The 18,398-nt window shown below is 63.0% G+C and overlaps 3 protein-coding genes across 3 annotated transcripts; all 3 read right to left on the bottom strand.

The window, feature by feature from the left end:
* Nucleotides 1-814: 814 nt before the first annotated feature.
* Nucleotides 815-5,028, bottom strand: LOC136303125 (lysosomal acid glucosylceramidase-like). Its single transcript, XM_066206769.1, has 11 exons — nt 4,744-5,028; nt 3,711-3,825; nt 3,394-3,585; nt 3,171-3,317; nt 2,903-3,036; nt 2,317-2,489; nt 1,979-2,216; nt 1,675-1,899; nt 1,422-1,585; nt 1,206-1,331; nt 815-1,125 (listed from the first exon to the last, which is right to left on the bottom strand). The coding sequence occupies exons 1-11, from the start codon at nt 5,026-5,028 to the stop codon at nt 1,017-1,019; spliced, it is 1,908 nt and encodes a 635-aa protein (XP_066062866.1). The 3' UTR covers nt 815-1,016.
* A 2,319-nt stretch (nt 5,029-7,347) lies between these two features.
* Nucleotides 7,348-11,716, bottom strand: LOC136303128 (lysosomal acid glucosylceramidase-like). The gene is given in 15 exon segments (XM_066206774.1): nt 7,348-7,743; nt 7,818-7,943; nt 8,021-8,184; nt 8,252-8,476; nt 9,241-9,475; nt 9,588-9,760; nt 10,104-10,237; nt 10,370-10,516; nt 10,592-10,783; nt 10,992-11,099; nt 11,442-11,496; nt 11,499-11,546; nt 11,548-11,616; nt 11,619-11,659; nt 11,662-11,716. Coding segments are annotated over 15 exon segments (1,878 nt in total). The 3' UTR covers nt 7,348-7,637.
* A 3,206-nt stretch (nt 11,717-14,922) lies between these two features.
* On the bottom strand, nt 14,923-18,356 carry GBA1 (glucosylceramidase beta 1). Its single transcript, XM_066206790.1, has 10 exons — nt 17,878-18,356; nt 17,402-17,593; nt 17,181-17,327; nt 16,958-17,091; nt 16,706-16,878; nt 16,368-16,605; nt 16,005-16,229; nt 15,758-15,921; nt 15,488-15,613; nt 14,923-15,394 (listed from the first exon to the last, which is right to left on the bottom strand). The coding sequence occupies exons 1-10, from the start codon at nt 17,942-17,944 to the stop codon at nt 15,292-15,294; spliced, it is 1,569 nt and encodes a 522-aa protein (XP_066062887.1). The 5' UTR covers nt 17,945-18,356; the 3' UTR covers nt 14,923-15,291.
* Between the last annotated feature and the right edge of the window lie 42 nt (nt 18,357-18,398).

Raw genomic sequence — 18,398 nt, 5'->3', positions numbered from 1 at the left:
GCCACCCGGTGTGGGGCTGGTGCCGGTGTTGGCTGCGCTGCCGTTCCCGCTGGCCGCTGCCGGTTTACGAGTGCACAGATGGAAAGGCGGCGTGGGGCCAGGTCGGCACACAGCCCTCGCTTGTTTGGCTGCCGGCTGCCACGGCCAGCGGCATCCCAGCCCTGCTGCTGCGGTGGCTGAACGTCCCTCGGCTGCGCTCCCGGACACGCGCCCCCCGTGCCCCCCACCCGGGCGCAATGACCAGGGGCCCTCACACTGGGCTGGAGCAGAGCCATGGAGCTGCAGAGCCTCCCCCATACTGGCCCAGTTCGAGGGGCCCCACTGGGAGGGGGATGACTCAGTGCAGCGCCCCCCCCACCCCCAGCACGCTCCCCTCTAACGTCACTCAGGAAGTATGTTCCCCATGCTCCCGGCTCCCATTAGCTGGAGGGGCTGATGGCTGCTCCAGCAGGAGAAACCACAGCCGCCTGCTCTGGCCAGGGGGAAGCTGGAGCTGCCGACGCCAGAGCTCTGCTCTATATCCCGGCTGCGTGTCCTGACTGCAGTTGGGCCCTGGTCCCTGTCAGCTTTGGGCTGTTCCCTGCCCGAGGGATGCTGCAGTGGAAGACAGGAGGGAGGCACCATCCCTTAGGGTGACAGCCCCCTCCATGCCTGCAGCACTGGCCCTGTGGGAAGCCCCAGGAACCTGAGCAGAGGAGGGATGGGACTCATGGGGCTCAGGAGGTACCATCAGCCCCAAATCTGCCTCCTCTGGCCCCTGGCACAGTCCTGCCCACTGAGCTGGCACCAAGGGGAGGTCAAGGGTTTGGGCAAGTTTGTAGAAAACCTGTTTATTTTATGAAAACATCTAGAAAAGCAAAGGCATTGCAGCCCTAGGGTCAAACAGGTCCCCTGGGGCTCAGGGGGCTGCAGGGGCTGTGCTGCAGGCCCAGCCCCATTGGAGTTTTCTCTCCAAGCTGCCACCAGCACCATGTTCCTGGCACTGGCACCTCACTCCTCTGCTCCCTGTGGCCACATTAAGCTGGCTGCTTCCAGAGGAACGTCTGGATGGAGTCACTGGGAGCCACGGCCTCGATGAAGCCGACGCGCGGGTCGGAGATCCCAAAGGACACGTCCGTGGGGGAGCTGTGGGGAAAGCAAGAGGGGATGGGTGCTCAGTGGGGTCACTAGGGCCTTTTACTGGGGATCAGAACTGAGCCACTCACCGGTTCAGCACCACCAGGACGATGGCACCGTCAGGGCGCAGGAAAGCCGAGTGCTCCAGGTCACACTGGCGGCACTTCTTGGAGACGGCCAGTCCCACCCGCTGTGAGCCCTCGGGGATGAACTTGCTGTGGGGACAAGCACGTTCAGAGTCTGGTACTTAGGATGTGGTACCTGGAGCCTGTGGCAGGAGCCAGCAGCCTGTGACCCCAACACACCTGAAGTGGCCCAGGTGGTAGAACATGGGCTGCTTGTAGAAGACGTCCTTGCTGCTGTCCACAATGACGGGGCTGTCCACGTAGTTCTTGCTCCAGTTGGGGCCTCCCTCCATGTCCAGGGCCAGGTTCCAGTCAGTCCAGCCTGTCACGTAGTTATTGAGGTTCTGCGGGGCAGGAGGTGGTACTGAGCCACAGGCAGGCCCAGGGGCTGGCCAGGGGGGCTGTTGCATCCATGGCTCCCACCAGGCCCTACCGTCAGGATGCTGTGGCTGTACTTGCTCCCACGGTCCCAGCCACCCAGCACCACCCTGGGCTCCCAGAAGTAGGAGCCTGTGGAGGCCTCCGTGGAGAGGAGGAAATAGTTCGGGAAGAGGTGATGGGTGATGGAGAGTGTCAGATCGATGGGCGCCAGGAAATCCAGGTACCAGTGGATGCCGATGCCACTGATGTAGCTAGCAGCCACAGGGTCTTTGAGAACCTGGCAGGAGAAAAGGGTCACCAGTGCCCAGGGCTAGGAAATCTGCTGTGGGGCCAGGACAGCTGCTGTGGGGACTCACCACCTCAGCCCAGTAGGGCAGCATCACCCTCTGGTCATCCAGGATAATGAGCTGGACGTGGCGGTGGGAACTGTTGGCCAGTGCTGGGCCCAGGTCCTGGGCAATGAAGTCTCGCTGGTGCTCAGGGGAGAAACCCAGGCACTGGAAGGGGTAGAAGATGATCTCACCAGCCGTGGGCTCATTCCCTGCCGTCACTGCCCAGAAGGTCAGGTTGTGCTTGGCATACTCATCCAGGAACCTGGTGTGGGGTAGATGGTGAATGGCCTCATTACACCTGTGCCAGCCCCAGCTGCAGGTATGGCATCCCCAGCTCCCACCGCATTCCCGCGGCCCCTCACCGGATGAAGTACTTGGCCCAGGCCCGGTGGTACTTGTCCCCGGGGCTGCCCTTCAGTGTTCCCCTCCCTGTCATTGCTCCATTTGTCTTCATCCAGACCGGGGAGGTCCAGGGGCTGGCGTACAGTGACAGCGGCCTCTTGGCCACTGCCTGGGCTGCTTGGAGGATGGGGATCTAGGGAGAAGTGGGATGGCACAGAGCTCTCCAGGTCAGTCCCAGTGCTGGCAGTGCAGGGAGCAGGAGGAGTCATCTCCTTCCCCAGAGGTGGGAAGGTGCTCCCTTTCCCCATCCCACCCCGTACCATCCCATCCCATCCCATCCCATCCCAACCCATCCCGTCCCACCCAGGTGTAAAGATGAGTCCTCTCCCTCCCCATTGGAAGTGCTCCCCTTCCCCTTCCCATTTCAGTCCATCCCATCCTACCCCATCATGTCTCATCCCATTCTTTCTCCCACCCACGTGGAAGGATCTCCCTCCTGATCAGCAGGAAGGACCTCCATTTCATCCCCTATCCACCTCATTCCATCCCATCCCACCCCACCCAGGCAGCAGACCCAGTCCCTCAGACTCTTCCTGCAGGACTCGCCTTCATGTGCGTGTCCTCCTCTGTCAGGTTGAAGTGCCTCAGCTCGAAGTCGCCCTCGGCATCGGCGTAGGTGTACAGGCGGACGGAGAAGTCAGTGCTGGCCATGGGCACACGCACCAGGTTGTACTCAATGCCTGAGGGCAGGGCAGGTGGTGATGGGCATACTCGAGTTGCATTTGGGGGTCCAGATCCCCCAGCCCCTCAGAAAAAGCCTCAACAGCCAAGCCCCAGCTCTACCACCCAACAGCATTGCCTGCCCTGGGCTCACCTTCCTCAGAGAAGTAGGAGCGGAGCAGGTGGTTCTGGGCATCCTTGGACAGGGACTGGATGTTGATGGCAGCTGCATCAGTGATGGAGCCACCAAACCCCTTCACCTTCTGGTACCTCTGTGCTGTGTCCAGGGTGAGGTGGAAATCTGTGGGGACACACAGTGTCACCATCCCCGCCGTGTAGGACAGACTCTGTCACAGCAAGTGCAGCCAGGGTGGTACCTGGGCTCTTGGCGTTATGCTGGAAGCTCCCCTCGCTCCTCTCCAGCCGCTTGCCAGCCTTGCTGCTCTCATACTTGACATAGGAGCCAGGGGCTGGCAGGACCAGGGGGTCCAGCGTGTCACAGTACGTGGCACTGCAGGCACAGACCACTGAGCCGTGCCCAAAATCCTTGGCATCACAGGGACGGCCACCTGCAGCAGAGGAAAGACTGGGTGGGCACCAAGGGCTGCGGCAGGAGCCCAGCTAATCCCTTTGACCCATGACAGTCTCCAAACCCACCACCCTCCAAAGCCCAGGGACAAGTGCCAACACGTACCTGTGGCATGCAGGGCCGCCTGTGCCAGCAGGAGCCAGCCCAGGACACTGGCACAGCCTGGTCCCATGACACCTCTGCTGCAGTGGCTCAGACGATGCCGATGGACGCACTGGAGCTGGGAGCAGGGGGAGGTGTCAGCACCCAGAGCTTCTCAGCCTGACCCAGCCCCACACAGGGACAGAGACACAGGGCAGGGAGAGCCCCAGCATCATCCTTCTGCCCAGGGACTTTGGGGACCACTAGGGTTAATCCTGTCCTGCCCTCTGCTCCCTGCTCCAGCCCAGCACTCACCTTCCCTCCCATCCCTCCAGAATCTACCAACGTTCCAGCTATGTCCCAGGTGGGGGTGCAGCCCCCCAGGTGTGGGCAGCCCCCAGGTGTGAGCCACCCCACCAGCCCACTGTTCCCAGCTGCCCACGCTGGCTGTACCCAGCAACTTTGTTCACTCCCATCAACTCCCTCCCACTCCTTCTCCCTCCTCACTTGTACCACAGCTGTGCCATGCTATGTCACGCCACGCTGCATCACCCCACGTATCCCCAGTGCCTCCCAAGTCACGACTAGTAGCAAACAGCTCCACACTCCCGATGTCCCATGCGTGGCAGCTGGGGTTTGTCCACCCAGAATGGTTTGGGGCTCAAGCCCCTGGCATGGAGAGTTCCACATTCCCCTATTCCATGCAGGTCCTGTCCTTCCCATGGTGCTGGCAAGGAGCCTCTCTGTGAGGGCACAGGAGGAGCCACCTCCAAGCCTCGGGACCACCCTGGTTCCAGACTGAGGACACCTGGGGACATCTGCCAGGGTGGGGTGATGCTGTCTTCTTGCTCCGTGAGATCTTGTGGGATATGGAGTGGGGCCAGGCAGCTGTCCCACCTCCACTGCCTCCCATTCCCTGCCTGGGAATGATGCCCAGCTCGGCCAGGGCATGGCCTCAGCATGGTCCTGCTGCCCAGGGCGGTCCCATGCCCATCCCTATCCCCATCTCTACCCCCATTCCCACCTGCTGAAGCCGCCTTGGACCCGGGGGACTCACCTGCTGCCAAACCACCTCTTGCTGTGTCTCTGTGGCAGTGGGAGCTGTGTCCTGGCTGTGCCTGGTGGGAGGTGACGCGTCTGGCGGAGCAGGAAAGGTGAGTTTGGAACGGGACAGCTCATGGGACTCTGTGTTTGAAGAGAAGCCTGGGGATGATTTTGCAACTTGGCTCCAATGCGCTTTCCACACACCACAGCATTTGCAAAGGTCTCCTGAAACCTGTTCCAGTGGCCAGAGGGAAGCTGGGGAGGGGAGGATGCTCGCCAGCTCCCCAAGTGCGTCCATCATCCCCCATAGCCAGGCCTGCCCTGCTGCCCTTGGGAAGAGCCCCAGGGGACCAGCCCTGTGTCCCTGGGACACCTCGGACAGGGCAGGGCTGGCTGCGCCCACCCAGGGTCCCTGCTCATCCCACCCAGCAGCAGTTCGGCTTTGCCATGGCCAGTGCCACTGCCATGACCTGTGTCCCATTTGAGGCTGCTCCAGGACCTTTCCTGGCACGGGCAGAGGCAGCAGCCGGTCATGGCAGTGACCCCCGACCCCTCCTGCTGTCTCCGCGGGCGATGGGCACAGCGGGGGCTGCAGTCGCTGCCCCTCGACGTCCCCTCGCCCCTGCCGTGCCCCCCACGCCGGAGCCCCACGCTGCAGCGGGCTGGGTGGAGCCGGCTGCAGCAGTTTATCATCTGCAAAACAAGCCTGGGCTCCACACCGTCTAATTTGGGAACCTTCCTAATTGCAGGCATCTGCTCCGCAAGAGAAACAGGAGGCGGGCAGAGGCACGGGGGGAGTGGCATCTGCCCCGGGGTCCCCTTGGGGCAGCTGGTGAGGCAGACCCCCATCCAGGGACCACAGCCCCTCACTCAGTGTCACAGCCCCTGACCCAGGGTCACAGCCCCTCCCTGGAGATGCCCCGCCCAAGGCCCTGCTCCTCCTGCCGCCGCCAGAGAAGGGATCCCCCCGCACACGCTGCAGGCAGTGGGGATGATGGGGGTGGTTCCTCCGGCCTCACCCCACCCCGCGCTCCCATTGCCGGGGATGTTGCATCCCCCTGTTTCCCAGCTGGCTTTTCAACAGGGAGGGAAAGCACCATCCTGCAGCAGCTGCGGTTCCAAACAGGCAGGAGCAGGGAGCCAGTCCAGAGGGGCTGGGCCAAAGCCTTTCCCTGCACACTTATCCCTGAGCACTGCTGCACACCAGGGTGAGGGCTCCATACGTGCCATCCCAGCACAGCGACGGTCCAATGTCCCTTGGGAAGGGGACGTTCCCAAGAAGTCTGTGTGCCAGCAGGACCAGAGCGGTGACCCTGTGCTGGGCAGGGGCGAGGAGGTCACACCTCTAATCCTGGGGGTCAGTTCTGTGCCCCTCAGGACAAGAGGGACATTGAGGGGCTGGAGCATGTCCAGAGAAGGGAATGGAGCTGGGAAGGGTCCTGGAGCACCAGGGGAGGCTGAGGGAGCTGGCAGGGCTCAGTCTGGAGAAAAGGAGGCTCAGGGGGAACCTTCTGGCTCTGCACAATTCCCTGACAGGAGGGTGCAGCCAGGTGGGCGTCAGGCTTTGCTCCTGGGGAACAAGGGACCGGACAAGAGGAAATGGCCTCAGGTTGCATCAGAAGAGCTGTGGCATTTCCCAGGAGAGGTTTAAGTTGAATATTAAAGAAAATTTCTTCATGGACAGGACTGCCCAGCCCTGGGATCAGCTTCCTGGAGCAGTGGTGGAGTTGCCATTCCTGGAGGGATTTAACAAATGTGTATGGAGCACTTGGGGACGCGATTTAGGGCTGGCTTTGGCAGTGCTGGGAGAATGGTTAGACTTGATGATCTTCGAGGCCTTTTCCAACCTCAAGGATTCCATGATTCTATTCTATGATTCTAAGCACAGGCAGCCCAACCCAGCTGCTGTTGGAGCCAGCATTCCCTAGGAACACGGATAAAAGCACAGGACAGGCTGATGTGCTCCGTGAACAGGCCTGGGATGGAGCCCAGTGCCACCTTCACACCACACTCCAATAAACCAGCTGTAAAGCCTCTGGGTTTTTCATTTTCCCCAACCTCAGCAGTTCTGTGGCTCTCACACAGGGGCATTGGCCAAGGAGAGCTCTGGCTTTCTCATTCCTGTACTTCAAAGACGCTGGTAACGTTCCCAAAGGCACAGGGAATACTGTAACTGGTATTTAGGGAAAGCAAACAGGACGGGGAGGTCATTGCGGGCTGCGGCTGGTGTTGGCCACAGCCAGAATAGAGGGGACTCTGTCCAGAGGCCACCCTGGAGAGGTGGGACCAGCCTGATTTGTCCATAAGGTTTGGTGGATGGGGACACTGATATCATTTACTCTGCCTTTCCGACAGCGCCTGACATTTGGATTTTAAAAAAAATCCCCAAAAAAGTAGGCTGGGGAAAAACCAACAGCACACATGGAATGAATCAAGGGCTGGCAGCAGCGGAGACTCCAGCTGCAGGGATAAACAAGGAGCCACCCGCAGGCCACGGGGGCCGGAGCCCCCGGGGCACCCCTGGCCCCGCGCCGCCCCGCCGAGGAAAACCGAGCGCGCAGAGGAAACACTGACGGGAACGGCGCATTCCGGAGGGAGCGCGTCATGGCTTTACTTGGCACCCGTGACACACGCGAAGGTTTCAAGGGGGCCACGTGTGGAAGTGTGGTCCAGGAAACGGTGCAGTGGGAACTTCCAGGGGGATGGGAAGTGCCGGGAGGGAGGGGAGGCTGGAAAGCAGCAGGCCTGGCCAGACCCTGGTGCCAGCAGCACACGGAGCCTCTCGTGCAGGGGCTGCACTCCTGGCAATGGGTTACCCTCTGCTTCCACCTTTGAGGGATGCTGGAAAGGGTGGAGGAACACTTGACCCCTGGAGCCTCCCAGAGGTCCCCAGCACTCCCCTGGCTATCACTCCTGGTGCCACAGGTAGGTCTGGATGGAGTGGGCTGGAGCCACAGTCTCAATGAACCCCATGGCAGGGTCCCGAATTCCAAATGGCACATCCCGGCCAAACCTGGGGAGCAAGAGGGGCTGAGCAGGTCGTAACAGCCAGGGCTGAGCATCACCCCTGTCCCTGCTTGGGCTGACCTGTTGAGGACCACCAGGACAAGGGCACCATCGGGGCGCAGGACGGCCACGTGCTCCAGCTGGCAGAGGAGGCAGCGGCGGCTGCTGTGCAGCCCCACCCGCCGAGAGCCCTCGGGGATGAACTTGCTGTGGGGAGAGGACCAGAAGAGGGGTTCTGCCCCTGGTCTGGGGCTGGCAGCTGCACCTGAGCCCCCCTGACCCACCTGAAGTGCCCTAGGTGGTAGAACATGGGCTGCTTGTAGAAAACATCCTTACTGCCATCCACGATGACAGGGCTGTCCACAAAGTTCTTGACCCAGTTGGGGCCTCCCTCCATATCCAGGACCAGGTTCCAGTCGGTCCAACCAGACACAAAGTGGTTCATGACCTGGGGGAGCAGGGAAGGGGCTGAGCAGGGCTCCCCCAGCCCCGGGCGGGCAGTGTGGGGGCCGTACCGTCAGGATGCTGTAGCTGTAGTGATCCCCCCGCTCCCAGCAGCCCAGGGACACGGCGAAGCGGAACATGAAGAAGCCAGTGCAGGCCTCCGTGTAGAGGAGGAAATGGTCAGGGAAGAGCTTGTGGGTGGCCTCCAGGCTGCAGCCGGGAGGGACGATGGCATCCAAGTACCAGTGGACCGCCAGGCCAGCCACATAACGGGCAGCTGTGGCATTTCCCAGGACCTAGGGAGCAAAGGAGATGCCTCACACTGAGGCTACCCATGCCTGAAGTCTGCGGGGATGGACACATGGACTCCTGCAAGTGTGGTTTCTCAGGGCCACCTCTTGTCCCCTCCCATGAGCACCACAGCCCACTCCACCTGCAGCCCCCTCCCTGCAGCACTGCACCCTCTGAGCAGCACCCGAGCACAGATCTGGTGCCCCAACATGATTTTGGCACCTCACTCAGTAGGGTGCAGTGCTAAGGGGGTGGGGCACAGGTTTGCCCCTTGGTGGGCAAACTGTGCCCCTTGCCCCCCACCTGGCCCTGCTGCTGCCTGGTCTTCCCTCCACATCCCCCTGGGGCGGTCCAGCTCTGCACCCGTGCCATGGCTGGAGGCAAAGGAAGGCCATGCTGCCTGGCTTGAGGCTGGGGCAGGACCACGTTTTACTTTCTTTCCTCCTAGTTTAGGGCAATTCCCCCAAACAGCCCTTGCAGCATTGTGGGAGGAAACCAAATCAGCCAAAACTTTGTCCAGAAAAAGTGGTGGTGTCCAGCAGCACTGCCACGATCCAGGGATCCAGGATATGGGTGCCACCTCCTGTCCACTCTCCCGCCAGGCACACGCGGAGGCGGCTACTCTGGAAGGAGCCGGCTCCGGCTCTCACTCCGGCAGACCCGGTTTGCTCCCACTCTCTAGGGCTGGGAGAGGCCGCTGGCTCCCTTTCCAACAAAGCCTGGGGCTGGGGCGCGAGGCAGGGGGGAAGGAAGGGGCGCTGCTCTTCACCACTTTGGCCCAGTGTGGGAGGTGGATGCGCTGGTCGTCGAGGATGAGGAGCCGTGTGCGGTGGGGGCTGCGGGCCAGCGCAGGGCCCAGGTCCTGGGCAATGAAGTCCCGCTGCTGTGCGGCTGTGAAGGCGATGGTGGGAGCCTGGGGGGGCGTGAAGAGCCCCGCCAGCGGCTCGTTCTGTGCCGTCACTGCCCAGAAGGTCACGTTGTGTTTGGCGTATTCATCCAGGAACCTGGTGCAGAGAAGAGGGGCCAGAATCAGCTGTGCTGTGCCCCCCACCCCACACCCCAACCCTCTGTGCACCCACACCCCTGTCCAGCCCAGCCTGGTTCCAGAGACAGTACTTGATGAAGTAGTTGGCCCAGGCCTTGTGGTACTTGTCCCCTGCCTTCCCCTTCAGAGTCCCTTTCCCACGGACATCCCCGTTACTCTTCATCCAGGCTGGAGCAGTCCAGGGGCTGGCAAACAGCAACAGCGGCCGCTTGCTCATGGCCAAAGCTCGGCGCAGGAGGGGAATCTGCGGGAGGGGGCAGAGGGACAGGGTCAGCTTCAGCTGCAGCTCCCCAAAACCACAGGGCCCAGCATGGGAGGAAGGGGAGGACTCAAGGGACCTCAGTGGGAACTGGTAGCTGGCAAGCACCACCCCACGGCACAGCGCCCTGGCTCCTCACACTGCCAGTGACAGCTGGGATGCGCCAGGACGTGCCCTGGAGGAGGTGCCAGCTCCCACAGGCTGTCCCCATGCACCCTGCCATGGTGTGCAGGGCTCAGCAGCACCTGGTCCTGGGGGTCCCAGCACACGCAGGAGCTCCAGCGCGAGGGGGGACAAGGTGCTGATGGCAGCGGCTTCAGCCTCCCACCTTCATCTTCACATCCTCATCCACCAGTCTGAAGTGCTTCAGCTCGTAGTCGTTGGGGACATCATCGTAGCTGTAGGGGCGCACGGAGAAGTCGCTGCAAGCCATGGGGACCCGGACGAGGTTGTACTCAATCCCTGAGGAGCAGGAAAAGCATCAAGCAGCATCGGAGCAGGCATCCCGGTGACGATGTCCCTGCAGTGGGGACAGGCACAGCCACCTCTGGTGAGCCCACGATCTGCTCACACTGCCGTGCCCTTACTGCTCACCGCTCTCAGAGAAGTAGGAGCGCAGCAGGTTGTCCTGGGCTGGCTGTGACAACTTCAGGATATTCATGGCAGCAGCATCGGAGAAGGACCCGCCGAAGCCTTTCACGTGCTGGTACAGTGTGGAGATGTTGAGCGTCAGCAGCAGCCCTGCGGGAAGAGCCCGGCTCAGTCCGTGGCGCCTGCGGGTCCCGCGGTGGCACCACCACCCGCCCGTGGCACTACCTGGGGTGCGGAGACTGCGCTGGAACCTCCCCTCGCTCCGCTCCAGCCGCTTGCCGGCCTTGCTGCTCTCGTACTTGACGTAGGAGCCGGGGGCTGGCAGGACCAGGGGGTCCAGCGTGTCACAGTACGTGGCGTTGCAGACACAGACGTGGGAGCCATGGCCAAAATCCTTGGGGATGCAGGGTCGGGCACCTGGTCGGGCATGGAAGGGTGCGGGTGGCTGCCGGCTCAGGGACATGACCCTGTCTGCTCTCCCGCCTGCCCCGGGGCGATGCCATTGTCTCCGTGCTCGGCATTCCGACACCTCCCGGGCACCCAGCTCCACGCTGCCCCACGGCCCCTGCCCTTGCCCCAGGGTGCCCAAGCCCCGCTGTCACCCCCGCCACGTCCCCGCGCTCACCTGTCACCTGGGGCACTGGCACCAGCAGCAGCAGCCAGCCCAGGATGCCGACAGCCCACATGGCCCTTCCGCGTTCCCCAGGCTCCGGCAGGTCCCAGGGAGCAGCACCTGCGGCGGGGACACCCTCAGTCAAGGCAGGGCAATGGAGGGATCAGCCCCATCGCCTCGGCCCGTGTTCCTCCTTCCAGTGCCACGGAGCTCCTGCTCCATCCCCCACAAACACCCTCCTCTTGCAGGTAGGTTGGGGAGGGTCCATCCTTCCCAGGAGCCCACACCCCACCCGCCTTCACCCCAGCTGCTCCTGACCTGCGCTGCCGCCAGCCCTCCTCCTGCTCAGCAGCTCCAGCCCTCCCCACGTCACCTTTACAGGGAGCTGCTCGGAGACCTCCCTCCGCAGCACACCCATCTCCCACCCCCACAGCTCCTCCTTGCCCTTCTTCCGGCCCGTACCTGCCCTCGGGAGTGGACCGCCGTGCATCTCCTCGCCGTGAGGCTGGGGAGCGGCGGGTCCCCTTCGCCCTCCGCCGCCATGCCAGGGAGGGACAGGGACATGGTGCTGGCAGCTGTGCCTGAGTGAAAGGTCCAACCAGCACAGGGAGGTGCCATCGGGGCAGAACTGAGACTGAGACCCCACGGCCATCCTGAAGGAAGAGCTGATTCCTTTATTTGTCAGGCAGGGTCTGGATGAGCCCCTGGGAGCCCAGCGGAGCCAAGGGCGGGCTCATGGCATGGCTGGCTGTCCTGCTGGGGACCTCCAACAGCACTCTGGGACACCCACTTATCCCTGCCTGCCACCCCGCTGTCCCCCAGGTGCCACGGGGTCGTACACTCAGCACAGGAGGTCCAGGACACTCAGGCAAGTTCAGTGCATGTGTCTGCACAGCTCAGGGCACCATAAGGGCGCAGCAGAGGTGGCCACATCGGAGCTGGGGCTGTTGCCATTCCCTGCCCAAGCCTTTGGCATCATCCCCCCTAACTCAGCACATGCTGGGGAAGGCGGCAGCAGTGACAGTGGTGACAGCAGTGGCAGCAGTGACAGCAGTGGCAGCGGTGACAGCAGTGACAGCAGTGGCAGTGGTGGCAGCGGTGGCAGCGGTGGCAGCGGTGACAGCAAACAGGCAATACCCCAGCTCCTGGGCTAGCAGGGCTGCCCTCCAGCTGTCAACAACAGCACCTGGACCCTCAAAGGGAACCCTGCTGTCCCAACACCACACCAGGAGCAAAGCGCAGCTCTGGTGCTCTGGTAGCACTCCCTGCCCCTCCAAGAGTGACCCTCCAGCCCAGCAAGCCAAGGCTGAACTGGGCCAGCTCACCTGGGCATGCAGACCCCACCCGGTCCCATCACCCAGGATGTTCCCACTCCTGTGGACTTGTACCCATCACTGCAGGGACATCCTTGGCCTCTCCACACAGGTGTGGCCCAGGGAACGGAGAGTGGCCAGACCCCAGGCACAGCTCCCAGCCACAGCTCTGCTGGCTTGGAGCATCAATCACCAGGTCGGGGCTCCCCTGCACAGGGTTAAACTGCTCCGTTAGCTTTCCCTCCATGGGTGGAGCAGCACTTCATGACTAATTTTCTCCGTTTCTGGCATATCAGATGCAGCTCTGGGGCAATTCAATTCATCAAAGTTCTTCCTACCCCCAGCACTGCCCTGCCACGGGCCCTGCCACAGTTCCACACCTCTGCCGGGAGCTGAGCCATGCGACACCTGGGCCAGCTGCCACCGGGACAGATGGGGCCAGGTAACCCCTGGTTACACCTCATGGGGCAAACAGGTGCCCCAGGAGGGAGCTCCTGTCCCTGTCCCTCTGTGCTGTGGATCTCCCACCTCCAAGTGTGATTAAGGTGTGACCAGACTGCTACACCCAGGCTAATGAGCCCAAATTTTGTGGAGGGATTAATAGTTCCTAAGGCAATCAGCCACCTCCAAGCTCACTTCCAGCCATCCAGGATGCCCCCGTTCACCCTTTCCCATTCCAAGGTTCAGTTCCTCCTGCCCCTCATCAGCCACAGCCCCCCAAGCTGGCTCAGGTCCCACAGCTCCTGGAAGCAAAACACTGCGGAGGCTGCTAGAGCTTATCCTTATCAACACCAGCTGATAAGAGTGTCCTGCTGAGCAGGAAAAGTGAGACCCAGGGGCCAGGCAACGCCTTGCATGGAGCTGCTGGCACAGCAGATGCCAGGCTGCCCCACCGAGCCCCCAAAGCCGCTTCTTGCAGCCAATCTCCAAATATGGGGAGCTCCTGGGGGTCGCAGGGGCCTCGTGGCATTGTGTGACCGCCCTTTGCAGTGCACAGGTGTGTTTGTCCCGGGATGGGGTCAAGGACATGGGGTCAAAGGAGCCATCAGAGAAGCCAGAGAGTGAATTTTGTCCCTAAGCCAGGACAGTGTGGATGGAGAGCCAGGGACATGGAGCCGGGCTGAGTCACCTTTCTGGGGATCACAACTCTGTAAACATCGATGCCAAAGAGCCTCAGTGTGGCACCACAGCAACTCCTTCCCAGCAGTGGGACCCCGGCCCAGAGCATGTGGGGACAGTCCTCAGGGAGATCACTGGTTCCAGGCCAGCTGCTGCGGGACCCCAGTGGCCCCCAGTCACTGTGAGCCCCAAACAAGCCAAGGCTTTGCACAAGAATTAATGAGCCGGGCCAAGCCCAGCGACGTCGGAGGATTCGCCCCCGCTACGTTTATCCCAGAGCCCGTCAGTCCTTCAGCACCGAGCCGAGCGCAGGGACGAGGGCACGTGGACCTGAGTGATTCAGCATCCGGCCACCAGCTGTTAGCACCAGGGCAGGTAAGTAAGAAACAGGTGGGGGAGCAGCCCTGCACCGGGAGTGGGATGCTGGGAAGCAGGGTGATGGGGATGGGACTTGCTGCAGTTATGATCCTGGAGAAACATTTCCCTCTTGTGGACAAACACAAACAGCCTCAGGGCAGGAGCAGGGTGCTCTCCCCAGGACTCTGGCGGCACCCACCAGAGCTGTGGGGTCCCAGGAGCAGCATCCCTGTGGCTCTGTGGCGTGCCAGTGTCCCAGGGTGACACTGTCACTCACTGACTATGCCTGGGCTGTGCTCAGCCCACGCAGCATTGGGGCTGTCAGTCCTGACAGCACCCCTGGGCACATCCCGCCTGCACGGATCAGCCCAAGGGCCCCAACGCCCTCCTCGCCCTGAAATTATGACCTCCCTGCCCTAATCTCCTGCTCTCACACCCTGCCAGCTCCTCCCTCCTTCCTGGGTGTGCCCACACTCAGCACCCACTCCTGGTCCTGTCCCCACTTGCTCAAGCCACCCCAGATCTGTGGTGGGTGCTGAGCTCCTGGTGCACCCCCCACCCTGCTCACCATAGTGGGGACCCCTCAGCTCAGCCCCCAGAGGGAACAGCAGGCTCCAGGCAGGGCTGCTGCAGCCTGCCCAGACAAGTCCCAGGAGCAGCTGGCACTGCCCTGACCTCAGCCAGAGCTGGCTGGGACCCGGAGACCCCATGCTACGATGCTCCTGAAGCTGGCCCTGCCTCCAGCCCCGGCCTCAGGGTCCTTGGTCTGGGAGAGACATGACCCACACAGCCCCTGGCCTGAGATCAGGCTCCAGATTGGCAGGAAAAGCACAGAAAGCTAAAAGTTTGGCCGCAATCCCTGCTCAGCCCTTCCATCAAGGGGGGGTGTCCAAGTGCTTTGTCCCTGCTCCTGATGCAGCACCCAGAGCATCTGCATTCAGGGCGAATCCTCAGTCACTTGCTAGGTCCTGAAACCTGTCCCCAAAGGCAGCAGGAGCACACCCGGGCTCTGCTCAGCCCCAGCCAGGCAGCGCACGCTGGGAACTGGGAGAAGACTCATGCCTGGAGCATCTCTCAGCAGGGTGAGCCCCACGGGGAGATGAGGTGGGCACGGGGCAGGCAGGGAGCGGGCAGGGAGAGGGGCTGCCCCACGATGCTCCGGGTACTCTGCGCTGCTCTCCAGACTCCAGCAGGCTCCATGCCGGGGTGGCACCCAGCCACAGTGCCCAGGAGCGGGGGAGGGACCCAGACGCTTCTCTTCCGGCCGCAAACATCAAGGCAGCACGCGTGTTTAATGTTGGAACAGCAGAACACAGCATTCACAGCCTGTGGGGTCTCCACTCTGAGGGGCACCGGTGCCCCCAGCCCTCCTGCACACACACGGCCTCCCGGGCCCGGCCCACTCCGGCTCCGCCGCGGCCCCGGGGGCTCCTTCCCCGGCACGTCCCGGCCCGAGCCCGTGGGCACCTGGGGCTGCACGTCTGGTGTCCGGCCCCTGGCCGGCCACGGGCACCTCAGCCCCTTCACTTCCGCTGCCACAGGTAGGTCTGGATGGAGTTGGCCGGAGCCACGGTCGCGATGAGGCCAACGGTGTCTGCCAGCCCGAAGGTGATGTCCTGTAGGGACCTGGGGGCAAGAGCAGGGGGGGCAGACCTACAGCACCTGCACAGGGCCCAGTGGGATGGGGTCCCACACAGGGGACCGGGCTGCATCACCCACCGGTTCAGAACCACCACGACCACGGCCCCGTCGGGGCGCAGGAAAGCCGTGTACTCCAGTGCTGTCTTCTTGGACTCTCTGGAGGCGACAAGCCCCACGCGCTGGGAGCCCTCGGGGATGAATTTACTGAACAGACAAAAGAGAAGAAACCTCAGGGTGGGAGTCAGGCCCCAGGAGAGCTCCTCTCAAGCCAAATTTGCCTTGCTCCTCTCAGGACAAGCTGTTGCTGGAGCCCAGGCAGCTTAGCACATGTTGTGGGCTCCAACCCACCTGAAGTGCCCCATGTGGTAGAACATGGGCTGTTTGTAGAAGATGCCTTCACTGCTGTCCACGATGACGGGGCTGTCCACGTAGTTCTTGACCCAGTTGGGGCCCCCCTCCAGATCCAGGGCCATGTTCCAGTCAGTCCAGCCAGCCACAAAGTGGTTCAGATTCTGCAACAGGACACCTCAGATGCCTGCCCAACACCAGCAACCCTTCCCAGGGCCCAGCGCAGAGGGAGACACAGGGGCCTCACCATCAGGATGCTGTGGCTGTACTGGTTCCCACGCTCCCAGCAGCCCAGGATCACATTCCGCTCCCAGAAATGGGCCCCAATGGACGCCTCCGTGGCCAGGATGAAGTAGTCAGGGAAGAGCTCATGAGTGGGCAACACTGTGTCCTGTATGGGACCGATGAAGTCCAGGTACCAGTGGATGCCAATGCCGTGGACATAGCGAGCCGCCTTCTCATCCTCCAGCACCTGGCAGGGACAAGAGTCAGTCCCATGGGGCAGAGCCAGAGGCCCATCCCTCCACAGGATGGAGCACCCAAGCCCCCCACAGGGACAGGGGCTCTGCCCCCGGTCACCACGATGGCACATCCCCCCCACCACACTCACCACTCTGGCCCAGTGCGGCAGGTGGAGCCGGTTGTCGTCCAGGATGATGAGCTGGATGTGGCGGTGGGAGCTGTTGGCCAGCGCCGGGCCCAGGTCCTGAGCGATGAAGTCCCGCTGCTGCTCGGCTGTGAAGCCCAAGCACTGGAAGGGGTAGTTGTTGATCAGCCCAGCCGTGGGTTCGTTCTCTGCTGTCACCGCCCAGAAGGTCACATTGTGCTTGGCATATTCATCCAGGAACCTGGTGTGGGGGGGAAGGGGTGAGCCATGAGGAGTCCCCAGTGCCACCACTGAGAGTCCCCCAGGTATCGCCCCCGTCCCCTGGCCCAGCCGGTCCTCACCGTACAAAGTAGTTGGCCCAGGTCTTGTGGTACCTGTCCCCTGCCTGCCCCTTCAGTGTCCCCTTCCCCACATAGGACTCGCTAGTCTTCAGCCAGGTGGGGGAGGTCCAGGGGCTGGCATACAGTGACAGCGGCCGCTTGCTCATGGCCGACGCTCGGTGAAGGAGGGGGATCTGCAGGAGGAGGTGGAGGGGCCAACTCAGCTCGGCCCCTGTGACCCTCCACCCCACCCTGCTCCCTCCCACCGCTCGCCTTCAGCTTCGTGTCCTCGTCTCGCAGGCTGAAGTGAGTGAGATCGTAGTCGTAGGGGACGTCATCGTAGGTGTAGGCATGGAGGGAGAAGTCACAGCTGGCCATGGGGAGCCGGATGAGGTTGTACTCCAGCCCTGCCAGGCACAGTGGGACACGAGATGTCCAAGACATGCCAGCACCCATAGTCTCCGTCGCCATCCCACCTGTCTCCCTGACACCCTACCTTCCTCAGAGAAGTATGAGCGCAGCAGGTGATCCTGTGCTCTTTCTGGCAGGGATAGGATGTTGATGGCGGCCGCATCGGTGATGGAACCACCAAAACCCTTCACCCTCTGGAACCTCTGCGTCGTGTCCAGGCTGAGGACAACATCTGCAGGGAGGGGAGCCCAGCGTGATGGTGGGTTGCAGTAGGGTCCATCCCACCCCTGCCACCCGTGGCAGTACCTGGGGCACAGAGTCTGCGCTGGAATCTCCCCTCGCTCCGCTCCAGCCGCTTGCCGGCCTTGCTGCTCTCGTACTTGACGTAGGAGCCAACGGCCGGCAGGACCAGGGGGTCCAGCGTGTCACAGTACGTGGTGTTGCAGACACAGACCATGGCACCCAGGCCAAAGTACTTGGGGCTGCAGGGCCGGGCGCCTGGGGGGCACGGGAAGGTGGTGGGTGGTGGGGGACCCTGATGTGTCCCTGCCAGCTCTCTCGCCTGCCCCGGGAGTGACGCCACTGTCCCCCGAGCTCCACACCTCAGCACCTCCCTCCACACTCCCTCCGGACCCCCAGACAACTCCAGGGCATCCCCGACCACAGGCTCCCAAGGTATTCCCGGGATCTCCCCTCCCATTCTGGTCCATCAGCTGCCCCAGGCCGCCCGGGGACCCCCGCCCCCTCCACCCACCGCGTACCCCCGGGCTCCCCTCGCTCACCTGCGGCCCGGTGCAGGGCCAGCAGCACCAGCAGCAGCCGCCAGAACAGGGCACCGCCGGCCCCCATGGCCCCGCCGCTCCCGGTGCGCTCGGAGCCGGCCCTGCAGCACCGGATCCGCCGCCGGCCTTGCCTTTAAGGGCGCCCGGGCAGCCCGTCCCGCCCACACCCGGTGCAGGAGCGGCACCGACTCTGGGCGGGCCCGGGCCCGGCCCTTCCCCCGCGCCGGTTCTGGGATCGCGAACCGGGATAACGGCGTGGGTGCGGGGTCGTTTCCCCCGCCGCCTCCCCGAGAGGCGGTGGCGGTGGCGGTTCCTGTCCCTGTCCCTGTCCCTGTCCCTGTCCCGGTCCCGGTCCCGGTCCCGGTCCCGGTCCCGGTCCCGGTCCCCGCTGCCTCCCCACGCCCCGACAGCACCAACCGCCTCGTCCCGCGGAACCGCCGCCGGGAAACCGGGACCCGGCACCCCGTGACCGGTCAGCTGATCGCCCGCTCCGCCCCGTTCCGTCCCGCCCACCCCGTGAC

This window comes from Chamaea fasciata, unplaced genomic scaffold (assembly GCF_029207755.1).
Source record: "Chamaea fasciata isolate MVZ Bird 193981 ecotype frontalis unplaced genomic scaffold, bChaFas1.0.hap1 SCAF_31, whole genome shotgun sequence".
NCBI classification, from domain to species: Eukaryota; Metazoa; Chordata; class Aves; order Passeriformes; family Sylviidae; genus Chamaea; species Chamaea fasciata.
The sequence above is the reverse complement of the archived record's forward strand: the minus strand, read 5'-3'. Positions and strand labels throughout refer to the sequence as shown.